General features: G+C 48.6%; 9 protein-coding genes across 9 annotated transcripts; 4 read left to right on the top strand and 5 right to left on the bottom strand.

Annotated features, from left to right (window-relative positions):
• Positions 1-1008: 1008 nt before the first annotated feature.
• Positions 1009-2932, bottom strand: F4807DRAFT_407653 (uncharacterized protein). The gene has a single exon (XM_047996394.1). The coding sequence runs from the start codon at positions 2349-2351 to the stop codon at positions 1677-1679; it is 675 nt and encodes a 224-aa protein (XP_047858885.1). The 5' UTR covers positions 2352-2932; the 3' UTR covers positions 1009-1676.
• A 241-nt stretch (positions 2933-3173) lies between these two features.
• F4807DRAFT_456003 (cytochrome P450) lies at positions 3174-6820 on the bottom strand (the record flags this gene model as incomplete). Its single annotated transcript, XM_048000815.1, has 8 exons — positions 3174-3852; positions 3913-4106; positions 4169-5293; positions 5344-5598; positions 5692-6332; positions 6389-6428; positions 6491-6645; positions 6706-6820. The coding sequence occupies 8 exons, from the start codon at positions 6818-6820 to the stop codon at positions 3174-3176; spliced, it is 3204 nt and encodes a 1067-aa protein (XP_047858884.1).
• On the bottom strand, positions 6574-7319 carry F4807DRAFT_123623 (uncharacterized protein). The gene is made up of 2 exons (XM_047992918.1): positions 6706-7319; positions 6574-6645 (listed from the first exon to the last, which is right to left on the bottom strand). The coding sequence occupies exon 1, from the start codon at positions 7234-7236 to the stop codon at positions 6850-6852; it is 387 nt and encodes a 128-aa protein (XP_047858883.1). The 5' UTR covers positions 7237-7319; the 3' UTR covers positions 6574-6645; positions 6706-6849.
• A 1869-nt stretch (positions 7320-9188) lies between these two features.
• Positions 9189-10951, top strand: F4807DRAFT_123568 (uncharacterized protein). Its single transcript, XM_047992917.1, has one exon. The coding sequence runs from the start codon at positions 9449-9451 to the stop codon at positions 10775-10777; it is 1329 nt and encodes a 442-aa protein (XP_047858882.1). The 5' UTR covers positions 9189-9448; the 3' UTR covers positions 10778-10951.
• Positions 10952-11058: 107 nt separating this feature from the next.
• F4807DRAFT_456001 (uncharacterized protein) lies at positions 11059-11688 on the bottom strand (the record flags this gene model as incomplete). Its single annotated transcript, XM_048000814.1, has 1 exon — positions 11059-11688. One exon carries the CDS (start codon positions 11686-11688, stop codon positions 11059-11061), a length of 630 nt encoding a protein of 209 aa, XP_047858881.1.
• Positions 11689-12983: 1295 nt separating this feature from the next.
• Positions 12984-14249, top strand: F4807DRAFT_123393 (inorganic phosphate transport PHO88). Its single transcript, XM_047992915.1, has 3 exons — positions 12984-13264; positions 13339-13499; positions 13568-14249. The coding sequence occupies exons 1-3, from the start codon at positions 13242-13244 to the stop codon at positions 13960-13962; spliced, it is 579 nt and encodes a 192-aa protein (XP_047858880.1). The 5' UTR covers positions 12984-13241; the 3' UTR covers positions 13963-14249.
• F4807DRAFT_123394 (DNA repair protein) lies at positions 14250-15936 on the top strand. The gene is made up of 2 exons (XM_047992916.1): positions 14250-14631; positions 14705-15936. Exons 1-2 carry the CDS (start codon positions 14536-14538, stop codon positions 15839-15841), a joined length of 1233 nt encoding a protein of 410 aa, XP_047858879.1. The 5' UTR covers positions 14250-14535; the 3' UTR covers positions 15842-15936.
• A 1569-nt stretch (positions 15937-17505) lies between these two features.
• Positions 17506-19326, top strand: F4807DRAFT_455998 (putative cytochrome P450; the record flags this gene model as incomplete). Its single annotated transcript, XM_048000813.1, has 6 exons — positions 17506-17574; positions 17631-17769; positions 17836-18128; positions 18192-18281; positions 18347-19049; positions 19148-19326. 6 exons carry the CDS (start codon positions 17506-17508, stop codon positions 19324-19326), a joined length of 1473 nt encoding a protein of 490 aa, XP_047858878.1.
• Positions 19327-19582: 256 nt separating this feature from the next.
• F4807DRAFT_123374 (phosphoglycerate mutase-like protein) lies at positions 19583-22047 on the bottom strand. Its single transcript, XM_047992914.1, has 2 exons — positions 21345-22047; positions 19583-21291 (listed from the first exon to the last, which is right to left on the bottom strand). Exons 1-2 carry the CDS (start codon positions 21863-21865, stop codon positions 20040-20042), a joined length of 1773 nt encoding a protein of 590 aa, XP_047858877.1. The 5' UTR covers positions 21866-22047; the 3' UTR covers positions 19583-20039.
• Positions 22048-22602: the final 555 nt, after the last annotated feature.

The following is a 22602-nucleotide window of genomic DNA, read 5'->3' as shown; positions in this document are numbered from 1 at the left end:
TTAGGGTGTCGTCACATCCATGGATCATTCACATTCCATACCTACCCGGGTGGGGGGGGTTTCTAGACATTCTTATGCAATGATCTGGACATTCTAAATTATCCTTAAAATAATAAATGCAAAAAATGATGTTTCCAGCATATTGAGTATAATATGTAATCAAGTATACATCCATTATAAAATAATACAGGGGTTTTCGACCAATTATATACGTAGGAAAATAATGCTTATTAAGGAAAAAGGGTTTTGGAGCGCGAACAGGATATTTCATTAACATGCATAACTAAATAATGACCATTGTATAAAAGAATATATTGTAATTGATTGCAAAGGTGACTAAGCTAAAATAATATTAGGTGTGCAATGATTTTCTCCCACTGCAATGATTTTCGTCCTGCAATGGTGGGGCTAGTTTAAAAAGGGAAGAAAAAAGGGAAAAAGGGTAGGTGCACCTTCTTAATTAAGGAAGGTGCTGTAGTATTTAAGTATTTTTTTTACATGTACTAAGTGGGATTCGAACCTAAGGTTTTGTATGCATACTACGGGTATTACAGTATTACGAGTCACTACTTGACCACTTGGCCAATTGGCTTACGAATCTACGCGCATGTGGGGCAAGTCCGGATCTTGGAGCTTATATCCTGGGTTCAGTCCCCGAGATTTGATTGGTGAAGCCCCCCGGAGATCCGCCGAGACCCACCATTGCAGGGAGAAAATCATTGCAGTAGTAAGAGATTATTGCAATAAGAGAAATAATGGTGTTTTTATATAATGATATTACATAGATAATGGGCGTATGCAGGTAATAAATAACTAGGTAAAATGGTGTCCCAAGAAGAACAGTATATCAACGTGGTTATTTTAGCCCTGGCTGGCCACTATAACTACAGCCTATACCTGACTTCAATCAATTGATTACTAGATACGTCAACGTTTTTCAGGATTATTCTAACGCAATCATGTTGAATCTATTGCCAGGAGTGGCGATGGTTGCGAGTATGCAATTAAGGGGTAACAATGTCAAGAAACCCCCCCCACCCGTATAGGTATTCATTGACTTTATATGTTACATATTAATAAGATTCTTCTGAGAGCATTAATTTAATCCCGAGGCAATTTAGGTACATATTAATGTAGGAACACAAACTTAGATAAATTGCTTGGTATCGCAAGATTGTTTCTCTCTGCAACCTTGGAAATCCGACCTGTCCAACTGTCCAAGTTCAAATTTCAACGGCTGCTGGCCCCCGATACGGCCCCAAGCCCCTACCAAACTAACAGTCTCCCTTTAGTACAGTATACTTACTTCTAGGCTAATAAGAGACCGTATGAATAAAACGACTTCGTCAGGCTCAATCCGACGCTTTAATACCCAACTGCTCCCACCTACACCTTACACGTAACCAACACTAAACCTCCAAACAAGAAATATTTCACACCGTCTCTTGGGTATTTATTCAACCAGGTATTCATTTGAATAACACGTATTCTAGCCCGATGCTTATATAAACCACCATTGAGACGTCTCGACTAACAAGGTTCTGTCTTTTGTTTTGCCATTTGCGAAATACACCAACTTCAACACCAACTCGGGAGGATCTTAGGGCTTTAGGTAAAACAATAACGGATACACAACGGGTGATCAGGTGCCGACACAAAAAACCAAGCTCCCCCTTTCAAAGCTCTATTTCAACTGCCTCACTTCGGAAGCTTCCTCTCAACGCATCCTCACTGGCGCCAGCATTCTCCAAGGAAACCTTAGTAATAGCGTCGGCCTCTGACAGCCAGACACTAGTCCACTCTCCGCTGCAGACGACGGCCACTCGTCTGCCACGTAGCATCTCCAGCGGCGGACCCTTGATTTCCAATTCCTGCTCGCTCGTCTGACCCGCCCCGATCGTAACGAGCGATTCCGGCCCGGGAGGCATCCTGCGCCTAATCTGGATCGTCGGGATCTGTATCTGTATGGGGCTCGCGCCACTGTCGTCTTCGTCGTTCTCGCTACCGGCGGGTACTGGTGCTGGTGCTGGTGCTGCTGCGAAGAAGGACACGACGCCCAGCTGCACGGCCAGCGGGTCGAGCGGAGAGTTCCACGACAAGATCGTTACCGGGCTGTCGTGTGCGTTGGTGACGGAAATCGCCAGTTTCGCCGGGCGCGCGCTGACTTGGCGCACTGACACCTTTAGCTTCGAGATGACGTCGTCGGCCGAGTCTGCCATCTTGTCGTCGTCGTCGTCGGCGACCGGGGACCAAGTACCGGGATGGACCGTGTACCAGGATAAAGTGAAGATGATGGTAAGTAGAAGTATCGACAGAATACTTCGGCTTCGACTAGAATGCTTGATGCCCATGTGTCGTTAAGCGAATATTAGAGTAGGTAGGCTTGTGGACGAGAGGTGATTTGTAGCTTGTAGATTTTCTATTGCAAGTATTGCCTCAGGTAACTCTTATCGGCTTCAAAGTCTGCCCTGTAACACCCGGGCCTTCTTACTCTGATGTTTGTGGGTGTAAGTTTGTAAGTTTGGACTTGCACCAGACCTTAACCAAGATTGCATCTACCTCTACCTCTACCTAATATTTAACATTCGATCAAGCGCGATCGATCGATACCGATTGAGGTTTCTTCGCCGTGGAATTTTGCGAAACGACTTCTCGATTAGGATTCTATCTCGCTGCCTGCCCAGATGGAAGATACCATCGCTGTGGGTAAATTCGATGCCAAGCTGTCCCGCCGGACTGGTCGAAAGGGGCAGGTGTTCTAGAATCGTTACGAGGCCCATGTGATTGGCTATTGGGAAAAGCGTGCATCTTGGTTCGACACAGGAAGCGATAATAAGGACGGCAAGCTGAGATATAGTTAATGCAACTCTGCTCAAGGTACTGAATATAGGTTTACTTAATCATAGCGAGGCAAGAGGCTCCTAATTATCAACCTTTATTAGCAAAGGTCTATTACATCATCAATTTAGACATCATAATCTATAAACAATCCTCAAAAACGAAGAAGAGTATATCCACCCAATCCATTCCGTACTGCCCGTACAACAAACCCTAGGTTTATATACAATAACATTCCCAGTCTACAAGCACCTTGCCCCGAGCAGCCTAGACAGCGAAATGTCTCCCCCCTTTTCCCCTCTTCATACGTGATACCAAGTAGATACCTAGACAACTCAATCAAAAACATCCGTAGCATACCTCGTATTCCTCAACCCCTCCCACCACTTCGCCGCCGCCTCATCGTCAACCTCCTTTCCAGACCCATTCTTCACATCCCTCTTCATCAGCTCCACGATCGCATCCCTCACGCCCTCGCCAACGGCCCTCGAGCCGCAGATAAACAGCTTCGCGCCATCCTTCCACAACTTCGTGACCTCGTCGCCCGCGGCCCTGAGCGCGTCCTGGACGTACTTGTTCCCGCCGCTCATCTCTGGCTTGCGGCTGTACGCCCTCTTCACTACAACCGCGCCGCTCTTCTCCCACGCCTCCAGCTCGTCCGCGTACAAGTCGTCTTTACCGGGCTCGCGGCACCCCACGAACAGCATGGCGGGCGCCAGCTTGCGGCCCGCGGCGACCATGGCCGCGCGCTCCTGCACGAAGCCGCGGAAGGGGGCGAGCCCCGTGCCGGCCGCCACGCAGATCACCGGCGTGTTCTCGACGTCCTGCGGCAGGTGGAAGGCCGCGTGCGACGGCCGCACCGCGATGTGCAGCTTGTCGCCCGCCGCGAGCGATGCGAGGTACGACGACGCCACGCCGACGTACCGCCCGGACCCGGATTTCGAGGGCGAGTCGAGGACCGAGAAGGTGAGCGTTACGTGGGATGGGTTCCAGAGGGGGGAGGAGGAGATGGAGCTGTGGGGTCGGTGGGTTAGTAGGTTGGAAAAGGGATCATAGAGGGGGCAGGTTACGTACTATTGTCTCACACGCATCGGCGGAAGCATCGCGAGGAATGCGCCAAGGGGTAGGTCGACGGACTCATACTTCTCAAGAAGATCTAATACAGAGATCCTCTTAGCTGAGACCTCTTCGTAAGAGTCGTTTGCCAGTTTCTTGAGAGCTTCTTTCTCGCCCTCGTCTTTCGTAGCTTCTACGAGGGCACCGATGTTCTATAATCGTGGTTAGTTGGCCTGTTTGCATCGGAAGAATGAGAGAAGATTCATCGACTTACCCTCTTGGTCGCAGGCTGAGATAGTTCGACATAGGCGCCGAAGATGCTGTGAGCAGGTAGAGACGCGTTTGTCGGGAGAGATGTCATTCCATCGCTGCCAATGGTAATATGGGCATCCCATGGGAGGTGGAACCTACGCATAGCTCGCTCCACAGTTTGCTTAGGGTTGATGGGCAGAACGGCGAGATAATCTCCAGCACGGTAAGTTTCGTCGCTCGGGAGCACGATCTCGATATGCTTTTTAGTAGGTTCTCCTTCGGCTGTCAACGTGCGACTCTCAACCACCAGGCCCTCCATGACATCTTGTCGCAAGGTAGATGTGCGTGGGCTCGTGATGGAGACCTTTAGGCCAATGGCTTGCGATAGATCTGATGTGTCATCAGACGTTCCATACTGTTTCTTGAATGCCGGCCAGAGCACTTCATCCTCCCACGTTTCGAAATCGGTGAACGCATCGCCATTTCCAACATCGGTAAGTCCCATATCCGCCACTCGGGTAGCTCCGGCTTCTTCAAGCTTGCTGTCGACTAGTTTGGGAATCCGGTGGAAAGTCTGGGCCCAATCGTGGTGGCCAACACCGAAAACGGTGTAGTGCACGCCTTCAAGCGCTTTCTTGTCCTTGATATTTTCAATCCACGAAACGAAATGGGCGGCGTTGTCGGGTGGCTGTCCCTCGTAAGATGCAGTGATGATCACGACCGGTTGTCCCTTAGGGAGATTTCCGTTCGCGGTATCTAAGATATCAATCTTCGAAACTGTGAATCCGTAGCGCGAAGCATCGCTAGCTACTCTCTGAGCAAAAGATTCGCAAGTGCCACTGTTGCTTCCATACAAGATCGTGATAGGCTTCCCGCCGCCCTCGTTAGTCGATTTCCCGGTATCTCTCACTGAGAGTGAGCTGATAGATTCTGCCAGTGGCTCTTTGCCCGCTAGGCGGTGTTCCAGCTGACTAGGTGTTAGGGCGTCGCGAAGAGTTGCCCTCATGCGGAAGCCCTTGGGCTTGATAGTCAAGGTCTGCTTCAGAGCTAAGCTATACGACGGGTCATCCATCACGAAATTGAAGTTCTGTAAAAGCATAGCTATAGCTAATGTCGCTTCTTGCCAAGCGAATGGGCGTCCGATACACTAAGTCAAGTCAGTAAGTGGGAACCAGGGCTAGTCTGGAATACACGCACCGCCCGGAGTCCATTACCAAACGGTTTCCACGCGTTCTTAGGGAGCTTATTGAATGGTTCTTCCAACATGCGCTCCGGCTTAAATTCTTCTGCGTCATCACCATAGACTGCTGGGTCTACATGCGACTTCTTAAGAAGCAAAGACACGGGCTCATTCTTATATACCGGATATTTGCCCGCAAGAAGAGTGTCTTCTATGGCCGTAACTCCGATTTGAGAGATCGGCGCATCTAATCTGAGGGTTTCGCGCATTATCTAAAAACGTGTTAGCTGGTTCCATCATGTGCTGGAAAAATGCATGAGGGAATGGACGGTAATTGTCAAGATGGACGACATTTGTTGACTTACGGCCGCAATATAGGGGAGCTTAGACATGTGCTCCACTGTGATGGGACCTTTTCCGATAACCGTGTCAACTTCTTCCTGCGCTTTGCGGTAGGCATTAGGGTGCTTGAGGAGTTCGTAGAAGGCGAAGGATAGCAATCCAGATGTTGTCTCGTGTCCTGCGATGAGAAAAGTAATGAGGTTGTCGGTGATACTCGCGTCAGTCATGTGTTGTCCAGTCTTCGGGTCCACGCCGTTGAGCATGGCATTCAGCAGATCCTTCCGATCAGATGGATTCTTTTTACGCTCTTGAAGAACTTCATCGGACGTCCTCCGTAGAGTTTCTATGTCCTTCCAATACTTGGCGTCTTCATTTCGATAGAACCACGAAGGCATCGTTCTGTTCGGCCTGTTGCCTGACTCGGTAAGGAAATCACCCATAGCTTCGACAAATGGGTGTAGCTCCGACGTATAGTAACTGTTGAAACGATATCCCATCGAACAAAGAGCGAGCGTGTCGAGCGCGAGTCGAGTGAAGTCATCCGTGACTTCGATTGGGTGATTAGGTCCATATCGAGCCCATTTCATAGTTAATTGAGTTGCGATCTCGTGCATTTCCTCAAACATGCCCCGGATCGACATGGGGCCAAATGCAGGCATGAGAACTACCCAGTATAGGTAAGCAACCATCGTTACACAGACTGGATCCCAATCAACAAACCTCGATGGGCAATGCCCCAGTTTGGCTCTTCTATCTTGGCCTATTACATTTATTAGTTTACTCATCTCGTTAAAAGAAGTTACAGTGCCTTAATTCACTTACCGTGAATAAACCATCGTGGACACCATTCCGAATTTCGAAAAGAGCACCTTTCGGGATCTTCATGAACCGTTTCTCGTCACAAACCTCGTCAACGAGGCGATGACTTGAAACAAACACTACAGTTCGTCCGGGAAGACGAAGTCGGTAAGTCTCACCTGTGGGAAGAGTGTTAGCAAAGGGTCTGAATAGGGGCATCTGCTTCATCCTATACATACCATACTTGTCTGCAAGAGAGATGAAAGAACGTAGAGGAAGTTCTTTATCAAGTTCGGCGATGTGTCCTAGGAAGGGAAGGCCTGGTGGCTCTGGAATAGGTGTTATATTTGACATTGTCTCGTCTGGATTTATACTCGAGCGACTTAGAATTGAAGGCCACTCGATTTGCATATCCTATGAGGATGTTGTCTCTGGGCTAGGAACCCAAGAGACTTTTGTAGGAAAGATGTATATATATGAATATGAATACCCGTAGGCGCAAGACTCAGCCACCGGGGAGTGGTACACAAGTCCGAAACCCGCCTGATCGGTATTTTGTGAGAGCGGTCCGGCAGGTGCTCGGCCGATGAAATGCTTTCAACAGGGAATTGGTAGTGGTACGAAATAACCGGGCTAATTGATGCAGATGCAGGTATTGTGCACGGTATTGTCTGACCGATCAATAGGAGGTCGAATTTGATGCAGCTAGCTTGTCTTATGATGATAAAAAGCAAACATTGAACAAGGAAATAAAATTTATTACTCGACATATCGAGCCACCGCCGGCATGAGCGAGTTGATAAGTTTTCTAGCAAACCTCATGCTGGCGCGGACCTCGGTTCGGGGGCTAGTCGTCGATCCACTTGGACCTTGAACTCGCTTGACCTCATAGATCTTCACGGGCCTTAAGACTTACCTACATAGACATACTAGCTTATCAACCTACCAATCTTAGCTGTCTTGACAGGGACACTGCCGTTAAAGACCCTTGAGATCTGAAGACCCGTACGCTAAGGATGGAACGGTGCCGCCGGGTGTCGGATCGTAAGTTGCAGCACATTAGTTTAACCCTGGTCTCCATGCATATATGGCTTGAACAGCTTGGGCTCTGCTTGGCTACATAATAAAACGTGGCAGCGTACATACAAGGTAGCATACGTTTACGTATTCGCAGGCCGAGGTATGTTCATAGTAGATCGTCTAAGAGGCGTCGTGGCACAGGGGCGAAGCAAGCAGATGAGTAATGAGTCTCGGTCGCTTGGCCGAAAGTTGAAAAGGATTCCAGGTTTTTTCGGGGCGGATATTTGCTTATCGCATTTTCTATCGGGCACTAAGTCAACGGGTTAGTCTCTTTTCCGCATGTACCAATATTGTAGACCACCATCAAACCTAATAACGAATGGCTGGCGTCATTGTGCAGGTTGCTTCATGTAAGCTCTCTACCGTAGATTCTGCAAGAAATATTGAATTTTCTAGCTAACCATAACGGTTCTAGCAGGTATTATTCTTCAATGTTGTTGTCAGAAAAGATGATAGCAGTTTCTATTTTCGATCAACCTTCAAGGTTCGATTGTTAGGGCTGAGAATTGCACCTAATGGGGTATAATACCCTGTGTATGTACTTTAGTACCTCCTTAATATGGAATTAGAACCCTTGAAACCTTCGACCGAGGTTGAAATTTGAACGTTCCACTTTTCCAATTCAACATTCTCTTAATCAAGACTAAGGACATTTATTCTCTCAACATCTTCTTTCTGAGCTTTCTTAAAATCTATGTAACACCTTGTATGCTTGTATGTTTATGGCATTCTCCCGCGGGCTAATCTTTAAACAGCACTTAGGTGCGAGTTAACCAATGGGGCTATTTCCAAGTAAACACCACTAGAGTTTCACCCATCACAAAAGAGGAATAGTATGACGTCTTGGCATCTTGCCGATTTCTCGCTCTAGGTAGCGCTCTACGGCTCTGCTAGGTCAGCACGGCGGCGACACCGCCGCCTTATTGTGTTATTCCGGTCGGGTTAGTGGTCGGCCTAATTTTTAACCCGTCCATCTTTCCATATGACCCATATGCTACGAGATACATAGTATGCGTTCAACTCGCGCCATATAACGTCTCTTCAATGACACAAGTTCGCCGACTGGCAGTATCGCCGCCTACGCCGCACCCTACAGCATGCGCTGCCGTACTGACACGCAATCATAATATTCATCAGTACCCATTCGGCGACGGATATGTCTATTTCATCCGATTATCCAGCGGAAAATAGACGGAGTTTAGGCTTCTCCTGTTGGCTTAGCCCAACCTGACGCCTAGCAGAGTCCGCCAATCTAACCTTCTCTTCACAAGTAAATGAGATATTTTAAAGGTTTGATATCTACTATGAGAGTTACATAGCAGTGTCCTACTAGCAGTTATCACCATTGGTATGGACACGATAACTCGCCTCCTCCCTACCATTGTACGTATATGTGCCTTACGACCTCCTATAAGGTACGGGCGGCTCCGAACATGTTACTGTGTTGTAAGTCATTGTTTCTAGCAGCTCTGTAAATCTCTTTTATTCTAGGTGGGTTTTGTTAGTTCCCATATATAATATCCTATTACACATGTCTTTGTCTACAACCATCATATATTGACTGCATTCGGTAGGTATCTAGGTAATCATTGTAAAGCGTCATCGCACATAAGATAACAATCATCGTCTAGAGCTTGAAGATGACAAAGACCTATTTCATCATTACCGCAAGCGAAGGAGCCATAAACTATCCTGGATTTATAGATGAAGGATAACACGGAGTCAAGCTTTGCCGGCATCACATCAATTTTAAGGAATCGAAATTCCCTATTTAATTCCCTGATTCATCACAGAGTCTAGTTTGTTGAGAAACTCAAGTTAAAAAGCTAATCGGAGAGTACTTTACTTCGAGTTTCGTAACCACAATAATAATCGAGGACATCGTAGGATCGCGGAGAAACAATGGCTCTCCTACCGTTCTCCCTATTCCAAACTCTTACCATAGCCTTCATTGTTTATACTATCACGAACTATTATAACTCGGATTCATCCCCAAGCACAATTTGGGACCGGGACTACGAACCGCCAGAGCCTACACCGAGCCATGCTGGGGGGACGGATGTCAGCCGGGTTATGGTCCGTTTCTGGGAGGGTTGCCAAACGATCTTCGACGATGAGAATGGAATGGCGCCCTGGTTCAGTGATGCGGATGCTAATAGTAGGCTCATCACCACAATGATGGAAGCCGTACCCCTGAGTTATAAAACAACGTCTAAATATAACTCCATAAACATACCGAGAATAGAGACTCTAATTGAGGAACGCAAAAGCGAACTCGTAAAAGCCAAGGATGCATTCAAAGACTACGCTAGCGTTCGCCAAGAGCTACGACGTATCCTATTTTCCAACAAAGTCCTATGGTATTGGTACGCTGATAATGAACAGGACGTTGCGTTCTTGCGTCGTATTTCTAAGTTTACAGTGGCGAACGCAACGATAGGAAAACCGTGGCAAGATGCGGAAGAATTTGCGAAAACTTCTGGGGTCAAGATCCTCAGAGAGCTTCGAAGGACCTGGGAGGAACACGGTATCGCCGATGACCTTGGAAAGCACCTGGCTACGATGCGAAAGCATTTAAAGAGAGCCTTGGGCCATGAGGAACAATTCATCAGAGAGCTACAGAAAAGGTCGTCGAAAGGCCACATGTGGCCTTCGCGGCAAGCAAAACATGTTCTACCTTGGCTCGTTGAGAGGGCCACAACCCTATATCATGCGCACGGAATCATCGACGAGACTGTAATATGGATGAAGCTCATCATGATAAATCCTCCAGGGATATTCAACGGCTACGGAACATACCAAATGTCAACCATTCATTGGGCTAAAATTATAGATGACCTCTTGAGGGAGTGGGGTACGTTATTACTAAGTTCACAACAAGGCATGCTGCTCGCCACGCGACGAGAAAAGTTAAAGAGCATCAAGGACCTCCGCTATTTCAACATTGAAGAATCATGGGATGAGTGGAAGGAGCAAAACTGCGGTGGGACATCATGTTACAAAGCCACCAATCCAATTTTCGCGGTGGCAAGATTCTTAGGCATTAATGGGCTACCTCTAGCAGGTCGCTCTCGGGACGAGGAAGCATTCTGTAAGAAGCAGACTCTGGCAGTTGGCAAGACACCTAAGGTTTGGCGGAGTGTGTATGAGCAAGCTTGTTGTCAAGAGGGGCCGGTTAACGCGTTCATAAAATACGCGCCATTAGAGACGTTGCTCTACCAACAGGAGTAACCTATGCTGGATATTGGAAATGGGATACCGGGGAGCTAAGGTGGATGTATGATAATTGTGTGTATACGTATTTAGGTACCAACTATTCTGGGTAGTTTGTTCCAATAGCTATTCATTAGGTATGCATAAACTTAGGTATCAATATGTAGTATGAATAAGTCAATTCTACCAAGACCTATCCATCTATCTAAGTTCATATGCCCTGGCTCGGTGGTCCCTCAGGTACTACAGCTCCTTGAACTGAGGCTCCACCTCCTAGGACATTTACCCTTGCCTCCGCATTACTTCTTTCCCTTAGATCCTGCTTCAATGTCCGGCGAGAAGTGGACTCTCGTATGAACTGTGCTGACGCCCTGATCCCAGACCTCCAGCTGGATCGACTGCTTACGGAGGTCCTCCACATCCTTGAAAGTGCTAAGAGGTGCCGTTTTCTTAGTCTTCGACAGTCTCGCCACTGTGATAAATCCGGAACCGGGAGGCGATAGCGCAGCTTCGAAGTCGGCCGGCTGCGCACACGGCGGATAGATTGCCATGGAACAAGCCGGCCAGGGCACGGTGCGCTCGGCTCTCTGCTTGGCCGTGTAGTTGACCACCGGCAAAGTGAGATGATGAGAGCTATTGGGATACACGTAGATGTTCGGGCCCAGCTGCGGGTTGGGGCTGGGCGAGACGATGATCTGAGGACGTTCGGAATGCATAGTTTCCGCTGTGGCATGTTCAGTATTGAACTCGAGAGGTGGCGTGGCGCCTATGCGCCGAGATAGTCTCATCCAGACGCACTGGTCGCATGGGCAGGCATGGGGTTCATGAATGACTCGTGGAGTCAGAAGAGGTGGGGAGGAGTAAGGGGTAAATGACTGATGAACCGCCTCGGGGGCTGAATTCGGATCTGGAGGAAAATTTATCGGCATGATGGACTTACGTCTTCTCTTGTGTTTCTTGGTGCGGAGTATATGGTAAGATCCTGAACAGCTTCTGATGAGACACATATTTGTACGGCTCTTGGATAGATATTTGCTTACCTTAATGGACGCTAAGCCTGAGATATTGCAGATATTGAAGCTGCAAGTCTTTGTCTATGCTCAGATAGAGAAGGTCTCAGGCAGGAAGGTGCTCTTAAGAGATTGAATAAGAGGTTCTTTGACTTCTTTGCTGCTTGGTTACATTAGCAACATGAAGAAACTTCATCGATGATGAGAGGCTTTGGAAGACTTAAACCCACGTCAAGTGCGTGATCTTTATGGCCTGTTATTCCGAAGCTAAAGAACCGGTGAAGAGAATATGTTTAGTGTTAAGTCTAGTACCTACCTAGGTAGGTATATATAAGATAAATGACCTGGCCTCCTCACTTGGCTGAAGCTTCATCTGGGATCTTAAAGGAATATTCACACTTTATATTTCCCATCAAAACTATTGGCTATGAGTTTGCTTGACTCTACCAAGCACTGTGATCTCCGTTTGCTTAACTTTTGTTCTAGGTATGGTGATTGGACCGCCTTGACTCAAAATATGTGAACAGTATAGTATCTATATATGACTCATCTATACATTACCATGTTTTTTTGAGAATGTTACTACGCTGATGTGTTTGTTTCGAAAGCAAATTGGAGCTAGCTCAAATTGTTCCCCAAGTCTCCAGTACTATTAACCATAAACTTGAAAGTGAACCTCACCCTGATCTATCCGTGAATAGAGTACTTCTATCTCTTTGGTTGGCATAAGACTACAGCTCCACCACGATTAGTAACTGTACTTCCAGCAACCCCTGAGTTCCACAAAATCTTACTTCTAGTTGGTTAGACGCCTCCGAAGATCACTGTGAGAGCCTCAACGCTCACAGGCTTTGAGGGCCTGCGCTATTGCCGATGTACAGTTACCGGTTCTGTGGAGACTGTAGTCTTATGCCAACCAAAGAGATATACTACTTATGTCGCTTTATATGACTTGGGAGAGGTATTTAAGCAATTGGACATTATATTTACATATGTTAGGCGTTGTATCAACACTGTCGATACTTTGATAAAGGGGTCACTCCTTTTTATAACTTACATAATACAGAGCTGATTATATAAGCCAACCGGCACAAGTTAGGGAACTCCACCGAGCTGGACCTGTCCACGGTGGCCATAGCGCATGAGCAATGGAACGTGGCCAGATCTTTGTTAAGGCTTCCAGCAGATAAGCGTAGCTGAAGTAACGCAGGTACGGAACAACTTTTTTAGCTTTTTTAGCACTTAGTGGCTCAAACTTACCGAATCCATCATCGCCGCATTGCGACAGATCCCAATTGCAATTCACCACTTATCCTTTAATTTTTTTTTCCATCCGCTTCTCTAAATCTAAGTCACTCCTACACATCCGTCCTTCCGTTAAAAAGGCTGTCGCACTCTGTCCTGCCCACAAAGCAGTCTTCCTTTGCTCATTGCTGTATTCTATCCCTCGTGGTGTTCTCTCGACAGTCAAAATGGCCGGACTTAGCCCTCAAGTGTATGTGTTGTTGAATTCCCTTCGCACCCGCACGTGTGCGCTGCGCCTGCAAGACACTGACAGTATCGCAACAGAACCAACATCATCATCATTCTTGGAATGATGCAGGTGTCCAAGCGAATCCCCTTCGAAGATCCTAACGTCCTCAACATTGTTCGCGCGCTCTACATTGCTAGCAACGTGATTATTGCTAGCATCTACCTCTACACCCAGGTTCAGATTAACAAGAAGAAGGGTATGGCCTCTTTTGCATACGGTATCATGTGCATGTTCAAACAAGGTTGCTGACTTAATATTCTATAGACCTCACTACTCTTAAGTATGTCGAACCGGCGCCGATGGGATCCTCGGAAGAGGGCAAGCTCGTGACAACCACCGTGCACGCGTACGACTCTCAACAAATCAAAAACTCTTTCCGGTCGCAGCTTATGGGTATCGCGATGATGAGCTTCATGCACTTGTACATGAAGTACACCAACCCGCTCGTTATCCAGTCTATCATCCCTCTCAAGAGCGCTCTCGAGTCCAACCTGGTTAAAATTCACCTCTTCGGCTATCCCGCAAGCGGAGATCTCAAGCGTCCCTTCAAGCAGGCTGCCGGACTTATGGGAGGTCTCCAGAGCGGTCCTGCGCAGAGTGACAAGAAGGCTGTCGAGGCTGCCGAGCGTGCCGGTCGCGGTGGAGTCAAGGACGAGTAGACACGTCTTAGATCTTCTCACCTATAATATTTTGGGGGCGGGGCAGTGACTTCAGTCATGGTATTGGTGTTCTAGATTTCGGATGTCATTAATGTCGCTATCCGTGCCTGTTTATTAACATACCGGCGCATTGTCTCACGAATAGATGATCATAATTCATGCGTACTTGCCTATGATATTGTCCAAGCGCTAGCCCGACCATGTTTCTCTTTAACTGAGTATTTCATGATATGACTAACTTCGTATTTGTGACAGGAGTCGAAGTCTAGTGCATGTAATTTCGGATCTTGATTCAATAATTCGTAATGCAATTTATTGTTGTATGTCCAAGAATGATTGTACCTTTGTACATTTAGGCAGGCCTCAATTGCCGCAGCGCAAACGTCGGTGCTAGTTTCCCTTTCTAAAACTTCCGACGTCACCGTCTTACACCACTAAGTTTGACCCCTGTATTCTTTTAGACAGCATCATCAACTTTCACTTCCTCGACATTTTTCCATTCATCCTCTAAATACCCGACCTCTTTTACGCTTACTTACCTGTATTTTCGATCCCATAAAATTCTATATCGAGATGGAGCGTCCTGTGACGCCGCCATCGCAGGCTCGAACTGCTAACCCGTCGAAGCCGATAGCCTCTCCTCCGACTCCTGAAGTTACACGGCGCATTGTGAGTCAAGCTACTACAAATCTATATACTTCTATCTATCGGGTCTATTTTCTAAACAAATCTCAAATCAAAGGAAGAAAACCGTCTACGAGCCAAGGCATTGCGCGAGCAACATGAATCCGCCGTCCGCGCATCCGGCGCACCATCCGTCTCCCGCACACCGTCCGGCTTCATCGCCAGCGACAACGTCCACGTCCCGAACGCGTGCAAGCGCGCCCACGATGCCATATCAGGCCCGTCGACCAGCCGCGACGGCCGCGCTAACGGCGCTTCACCGGTCAAAGGCGGCGCTGCCGCGGGGGCCGACCAGGGAAAGGAGGGGAAAGACGACGGAGCCATCCGGCCGGCGAGGAAGTTCACCAAGTTCGTAGACTACGACTTCGGGAAGATGACGGATACGAAGGGTGGATTTTTAAGCGCCGAGGATGATCCCTGGAATAAGGCTATGTCCGGGTCCACGGCGAAGGGGAAGAATGGCGCGCCGGCTGACGGACCGCAGGAGAGGCCCAAGGGCATGACGGTGCAGGAGTGGGAGAGGCTACAACTGCTGAGGAAACTCCAGCGGCAGAAGGCGGGGCCGTTTGAGCCCGGGCTGAGTGTGCTACAGGACAAGAAGGACCGGAAGAAATGCCGGGAGTGCGGAAGTCTTGAGATCGACTTCGTGTGGGAGGAAGTGTTCTCGTGCTGCGTCTGCGCGGCTTGCAAGGAAAAATACCCGGAAAAGTACAGTCTTTTGACAAAGACGGAGTGTAGAGAGGACTATCTTCTTACGGATCCGGAGCTGAAGGACGAGGACCTGCTACCACACCTCTCGAGACCTAACCCTCACAAGTCGCATTGGCATGACATGTGGCTGTTCCTACGGTTTCAAGTCGAAGAGTACGCCTTCAGCGACCAGAAGTGGGGTTCCGCGGAAGCGCTAGATGCCGAGTTCGAGCGCCGTGAGACGGAAAAAAAGAAGCGGAAGGAAGCTAAGTTCAAAGAGAAGCTGCTGGATCTGAAGAAGCGGACGAGGACGGACGCTTACAAAAGAGAGAAAGGGAAACTTGGGGGGTCGGCATCGTCGGGTAAGAAGGCTCAGTTCGGCGACTCGGTGTTGAACGGCGCCAAGCACGTTCACGAATGGGGCCGTGTTATCGAGAATGAAGATGGTGAGACGGTGAAGACGTGTACTACTTGTGGGATGGAGGTTGAGGAGATGGAGTTTTAGAGAGGATAGTAAGATGATACCCGTCCATTGAATCGAAGTAACGACAGGAGATGACGTCTTTTTATGGCCTTAGGGCAACATGTCGGTGGTCATAATATTTAGACATTACTGTGTAGGTACTACGCATACGTCTCACATGGCATTCACTAGAGCTCAGTTTTAGGGTGTCACAGTAGACTCTTGAACCTGTGCACTCAAGGTTCTATGAGAATGCTCGGAGAAGCGGCCTGATATCGGCGGTTCATGGTATGCTGTTTTCAAAAAGGGGTTTCTCAGCCCTATCTGAATTCATTGACGTATATTTGAGGATATTGAGATCTTTCAGCATTAACCTGTGAAACTCCGTAATTTTGTCTCTTGCGCGCGGGTCCAGTTCCGTTGCATGGAAACGTGGGAGCGCAGGATTTTGTGGGACCTGCTTATGAAGATGGATAATACTTCGCTGCTTCGGTAGCTGCGAACATATGATCATGTAAGGGCGAAGCACCGAGACTATAACAAGATGATGTAGGGCAATCGCTATAGACATTTTAGAATAGGACATTGATTTATTTGGACATACTAACATTAATTCGGTCCTCGATTTTCTGATCTCTAAATCAGCCTTAGATCGAGACTTTACGAGTCATAGGCGTAAACTCATCGTCAGTTGATCCACTAGATTTCCGTGGAGACATGTCGGGTGACAGCTATCAGCCAGTATAGCGTGGTATCACAGCATATCACATTTTCAGTACAGAGTAAGACGGAAGGTTGATATCGCAATTTGAGCCGAGTGTACCTTAGGTGTGCTATATCATCTCTATTCACCGGTGAGAAGTAATACTCCCTTACTTACGCTAGATACTCTAAATTAACGTCGGAGGCTTGCTCTCGCATGCAGTTAATCCTAAGCAGAAGCTTACTTAGTTAGACCACAATGCTACCGATAAGCTTGAATGTTTAACAGTCACTTATAGACGCAGTGTCGGGTTTCACCTACTAGCACTGGCTTGTGACGCCTTCTCGTGCCTTCGGCACTGCGCTTTAATTAGGGAAACGGGCAGCGATTAAGACGATACTTCTTCTATTCACTAAATCTCTTATACTACCTTGTATTTATACCGAAATTCAATATACCAACTAACCTCCAGCAATATACTAGTTGCTGCCCGTTTCCCTAGTTAAAACGCAGTGCCGAAGGCACGAGGAGGCGTCACAACATTAGTCTGGATAGGCCCCTAGTCGATCCTATCTACCCCAGGTGCGGGATCTCCCGTTCGTGTCGGACAATTCGGACTCATACCCTACCGTCCATCCGCTTCTGGGGCCGCATGAGAGCCGTCTTTAATTGCCATTGCTACTATTAACAGCGTAGCTTGATGGTGCCGCTCTTACGCGTTGATGATGCAGGTCGGCGTCGGTCACTATTATTTGATCACACCTGGCAAGTCTGCTTCGTGAGTCCGAACAGTCCAATACAGGCGAGGATCTCGTTCTCGGTCTTTCGCAACTGATCCGGCACTGTACATACCTAACCAAGAAAGGAGTTCAATATAAGACCAGACTTCTGCGAGAACAATGTTGTTGTGATAAAAATTCAACTGTGACTTGACTAGACGACATCGTTTATTTCAACAGGATTCATCTGTGCTTAATTACCATATTAATACCCAAATACGATCATGGAAGTATTAGGTGGCGTCAAGGGTTACCAACTCTTTGCTATTGCCATAGGCATAGCCTTGCTAAGCGTAAGGGCTCTACACTTCAAAATCAAAGTCTCAAATGGTATTAACTTATCTTCCAGTACATTTATACCGTCTTGACTCATCCTCTGGCGAAGATACCAGGACCTTGGTATACCAAATGGACCATGGCACCTTTCAAATACCAAGTGATCACGGGGAAACGGCCAAAATGGGTTCATGCTTTACATGAGAAATATGGTTCGTCATCTACTCTATCCCAAGCCCTCTTCGTGCACATGTATTTACTATATCTTCTTTGATTAGGTCCCATAGTTCGCATCAGTCCGATCGAGGTCAGTATACAGGATCTGAAGGCTGTTCAGCAGATGTATCATGTCAAGAACGAGTTCCGCAAGTCATCCTGGTATGCAGACTTTAACCCTGGGCTTCCAAATGTCTTCAGCACAACCGACCTCGATTACCACAGACGGCACCGGAGGCTTCTCGCCGCGGAGATCTCAGAGTCGGGATTGGTAGCTCATAGGCCCACAGTAGACTCTAAAGTTCGTCTAGCTGTCGAACGTATAGCTGAAGAGATGGAGGAACGCGGAGCGGCAGTGAGTGGCTCTATCAAGTATAGTTGAAAAGAGAAAATAGAATCTAACCTTACTCCCATGAAGGACGTATATCGCTGGACTTTGTACATGGCTACAGACGTTATCGGAGAACTCAGCTTTGGATCCTCCTTTCGCATGTTAGAGACTAAAGAGGTACATGCTATCGCTTCCTCTCTTTACCATTAAGCAGCACCACTGATTAAGTCAACGACATATAGGAAACCCAGTATATCCGCGACCTAAAAATGGTCGGCTTCGCCGGCGGACTCAGGGCGACATTTCCCTTCCTCACATATATCACCAACTACATAAGGCTGCCCGTGATAAGCGTGGGGACGGAAGTGCGCAACCGCCTCCGCGAGTACGCGAACCAGTCTCTCGGACGGCACTACAAGCTCGTCGAAGAGCAAGGCGACGACGCCAAGCTGACGCTCCTGTCGAAGCTGTACCGCGCCAACGAGAAGGACGGCGAGACGCTGCCCTTCCACGAGCTGCGCGAGGACGCCATGGCGTACATCACGGCCGGCAGCGACACCACGACCAACACGCTGACGTACCTGTTCTGGGCCGTCGGCCGGGACCCGGCGATCAGGCAGAGGCTCGTGGCGGAAATCCGGACGCTACCCGATAACTTCGAGGACCCGGACGTGAAGAAACTGACGTACCTCGACAACGTGATCCAGGAGACCCTCCGCTTGTACTCCGCCGCGCCGGCCGGCTTGCCCCGCCTTGTGCCCCCCGAGGGCGCGACGCTTGCCGGATATTTCATCCCGGGGGGTATCACTGTTTCGGCGCAGGCGTACAGCATGCACCGGAATCCGGATGTATACCCGAATCCGTTGAAATTCGACCCGTCGAGGTGGGAGAACCCGACTAAGGCTATGAAGGATTCGTTTGTGCCTTTTGGCGCAGGTAGTCGAGGTGGGTTTTATTTCTACAACCATCGATTTCCATCTGATCTATTTGAAGAAAACCTTCTGAAATTGGGTTCATTGTGATTGCTGACCCTATGTACCTAGTTTGTCTCGGATTGCACTTGGCCAGGATGGAATTGCGCCTTATGACTGCCCGTTTCTTCACCCGGTTCCCGAACGCGAAGCCGTCGACGTTGGAAGGGTTCACTGATGACGATATGGACCCTAAAATGTTCTTCCTCATGCAACCCAAGAACCAGAGATGTCTTATTGAAGCTCGTTAAGTGAAGGTCACTAGATTGGTGTTTATGGATGGTAACAAATAGGCGTAGGGGAAATATTCAACAGGATGCCTTCACCGAGGATATAGGGGAAAATTGTATAAATCATTAAATTTAGATTGGTCAGTCAGTTAGTTACCTAGAAGATAGAAAGTGTGTCAAAATTGTCGTGTGGCAACGAAACTAGATCCCATCGACTCTCATAGGCATTGTCGGTTTTGAATGTCTCTTATTATGCCAATGGGCTTGGGGCTCATGGAACAGACTTAATGAAAGCTTCATGTTTAACCAAGAAATACACAAGCGGCCCCAGTGACGAGGATATATAGTAACTCCATATTTCTAGAATAGAAAACCAACAAGCTTCGATGAACAAAATACCGCCTCTCTATATTACCAGTGTTCCGCGCTAGCAGTGGCCACGCTACCGCCCCAAAATAACACCATATAACGATTGTAAGAACAAAAGGGTATCATCCCACACCAATGCCCACGATATCTTGCCCAAAAGAGAGAATATGGACCCGTCAAACCCGAAAACATGACCCAGTAACGCCAATATCACTCTAACTTCCCAAATTTGACGTATATGCTCCTAAGCCTCCAATGGATGAATGCGGGGGTATCAATGACTGTAGAGAATAAAAGAATAGGAATGCCGATCTTGGATGAGATTTCATCCGCATCTCTTCCCACACGTGAAAATCCAACCTCCTCTAAACTCTTTCGACAGGGTGCACCGGTCTGGCTCCCAAAATACTCTCCTCATCCTCATCACGCTTAACAGACGCACCAAAGAAGCCGCTAGGCACGTCTTCAGCAGTCGCAGTCAGAGGCGGGACTGTAACCGGACCCGGACCGCCAAGTTCCCAGCTCCCAACACGCTCGTGCCTGACGCCGGTTTTCGCGATCGAGACATCATGGTCCGAGGCCATCTTCTCAGCACCTTTGAAACCTCCTAAGCTAGTACGCCGTCTATCAGCGTCCGACGCATCCCTGCGCCGGATTCGTAGTCCACCGAAGAAGAACGCTGCTAATCCAGCAACGAGGAGAACCGCAATAGTTGTCAGAGCACCAATCACGCCCGCAACGGCTGGAGAAACAGACGCATTGCTCTTCGCACTACCACCAGTCAATTGGCCAGCCTCAGTGCTATCATCCTGGGTCAGAGCACTGCAGAACAGCGTGATGGAACCGCAGAGACTGCACCACTGCGAAATATCCTGGATCGAGAACTGCGCGACGCTATCCTCGAAGTCGGTCCAGCGCATCCGCGTCTCCGAGTTGCCCAGCCCGAAGAGCGGGTACTCCGTCATCGGCGCGTCGGCGCCCGTGCCGTTGCGGTACAAGAACCGGATCCAGAGGTCGTCTTCGCTGGGGTAGCTCGCGCCGCCGTCGTCGTCGTCCGTGGTGCTGAAGAGCTCGAACACCATCGCCGAGCCCGGCAGCGGGATCTGGCGGAAGAGCCCCGCCGTCGACGCGGCGTCCGAGAGGTTCGACAGCGCGAAGAAGGCGAGGAAGGGCTCGAAGGAGCCGAATAGGAGCGTCATCTTGTTGGCGGAGCCGCCCGAGTGGATGTGCGCCGAGAGCTGCGCTACGACGCGAGCTGCGAGCATGCGGCCCGAGATGGCGCGGATCATGTCGCCTTCCTGCGACCCGGACGCGGATAGGTTTCCGTTGAGGTCGAACTGCTGGATGCTCGCCAGGCTGCGCAGGATCGTGAGGCGGTCATCGTTGAGTACTTCCTGCGCTGTCTCGTTGTGGTCGTACTCGTACTGGGCGTAGTCGTACAGCTCGTAAGCGTAGTCGAAGTTGATCATGGAACTAGCTATCGCGTTTGGGAATACCTCCGCGAACGTGGTTTCGTAGAAGTTGAGTGTTGAGTTATACATCTCTTGGCCAATTGAACTGCTCCTGAAGTCGTTGCTCGATGCCCAATATTCGGCGCATGCCGAGTGTCCTTCGAGCCTGGTAGTTATATTAGTGGGCTGGTAAGCTTCGTTCAGTTTCATGTAGCTCACCAGACAGAACTCATATCTGTGACTGGTATGGTCAAAATATTTGGGTATTGATAGCCATCTAGAGGATAGTCTACCATAGTACCATTGGCTAACAAAGAGGCATTTTCACCACCATTATTAGATGCAAAGGTTCGAGTGACTGGTGGATATAGGCCTTGGAGGAAGGCCAGGGCACCTCCGACTACATAGTCGTCTGTGGTGCTGTAAATGGAAAGTTGGCTGTTATCAAGAGCTTGCAACTCTATGCCTGAAATAGGTGAGTTTGTCGTTATTGCGTTTTCTTCAGCCGATAAGTTCGCATTGGGAGACAGATATCGAGCTCTGTAGAGCGATCCCTGAGCGTAAAGCTGCTGCGCACCCAGTGGAGTTAAACTAGGCGCAAGTTGACCTTGTAGAGGCGTGCGCTCGCCATATAGGACGTATGAAAACGAAGACCAGACTGTTTCATTCGTGGATATGGCTAAAGCCTCGCCTACGAGTGAGAAAGCGGCAACCGCTGCCTTTAGCGAACGTGAAGCCATTTTACAGGCTTAACTGCGGCACGCTCGTGTTTTATGAATGTTAGGATATCCAGAGACTAGGTGACACTATACAACAGCTCAAGGAGTAGAATTGAGAGAGCTGTGAAGCTGACTGAGAAGACAAAGGAGGGGTATCCGAGGGACAAAGATGGATGAGCCCAGTCTGCCTCCGGACCTGGCTTACCACTGGCGCAAACGTGCATATACATACCTGCATACCTACCGATTATACCTACATATATATGGCTCTCAATGGCACCTGATAACGTGCCTACTTTTCCCAGATGTGCCCTGACATCCCGCTAGGTGCGTAGTACCGGCGCCGGAGTGTCAGCTTAGGGACATAGAATGAGATAGAGTATGAGCTATCGCTGAGCCAGTGAGCCTTGACCATTGAAAGCGGCGGGGAGCTTGGGGAATGGCGGGGTAGCTCGCTGGCGTTGTGAAGCATGCAAGATAAGAACAAGCACGCCAAGCTTGGCATTGCCTCTTTTGGGACTTTGGCCCTGGATGGCTGGGATGGGGCTATCATCGGACACGCCTTTACCCCTGTCGAGTCGATGAGCGAGTCGATGAGCTAGGAAACCTGCAGTGGTGATCTGCTCTATTATACCACGATGGTAAAGCGGTTGCATGAAGGTACCTGTGACACAAACTGCCAATATTAGGTAACTAGGTAGATATGGTTCCACTTGTAAAAGAGAAGCCCGGATCTAGGGGCGTTTTATTGATACGGT

The sequence above is a fragment of the Annulohypoxylon truncatum genome (assembly GCF_022578515.1).
Source record: "Annulohypoxylon truncatum strain CBS 140777 unplaced genomic scaffold F4807scaffold_2, whole genome shotgun sequence".
Taxonomy (NCBI): Eukaryota; Fungi; Ascomycota; class Sordariomycetes; order Xylariales; family Hypoxylaceae; genus Annulohypoxylon; species Annulohypoxylon truncatum.
The sequence above is the reverse complement of the archived record's forward strand: the minus strand, read 5'-3'. Positions and strand labels throughout refer to the sequence as shown.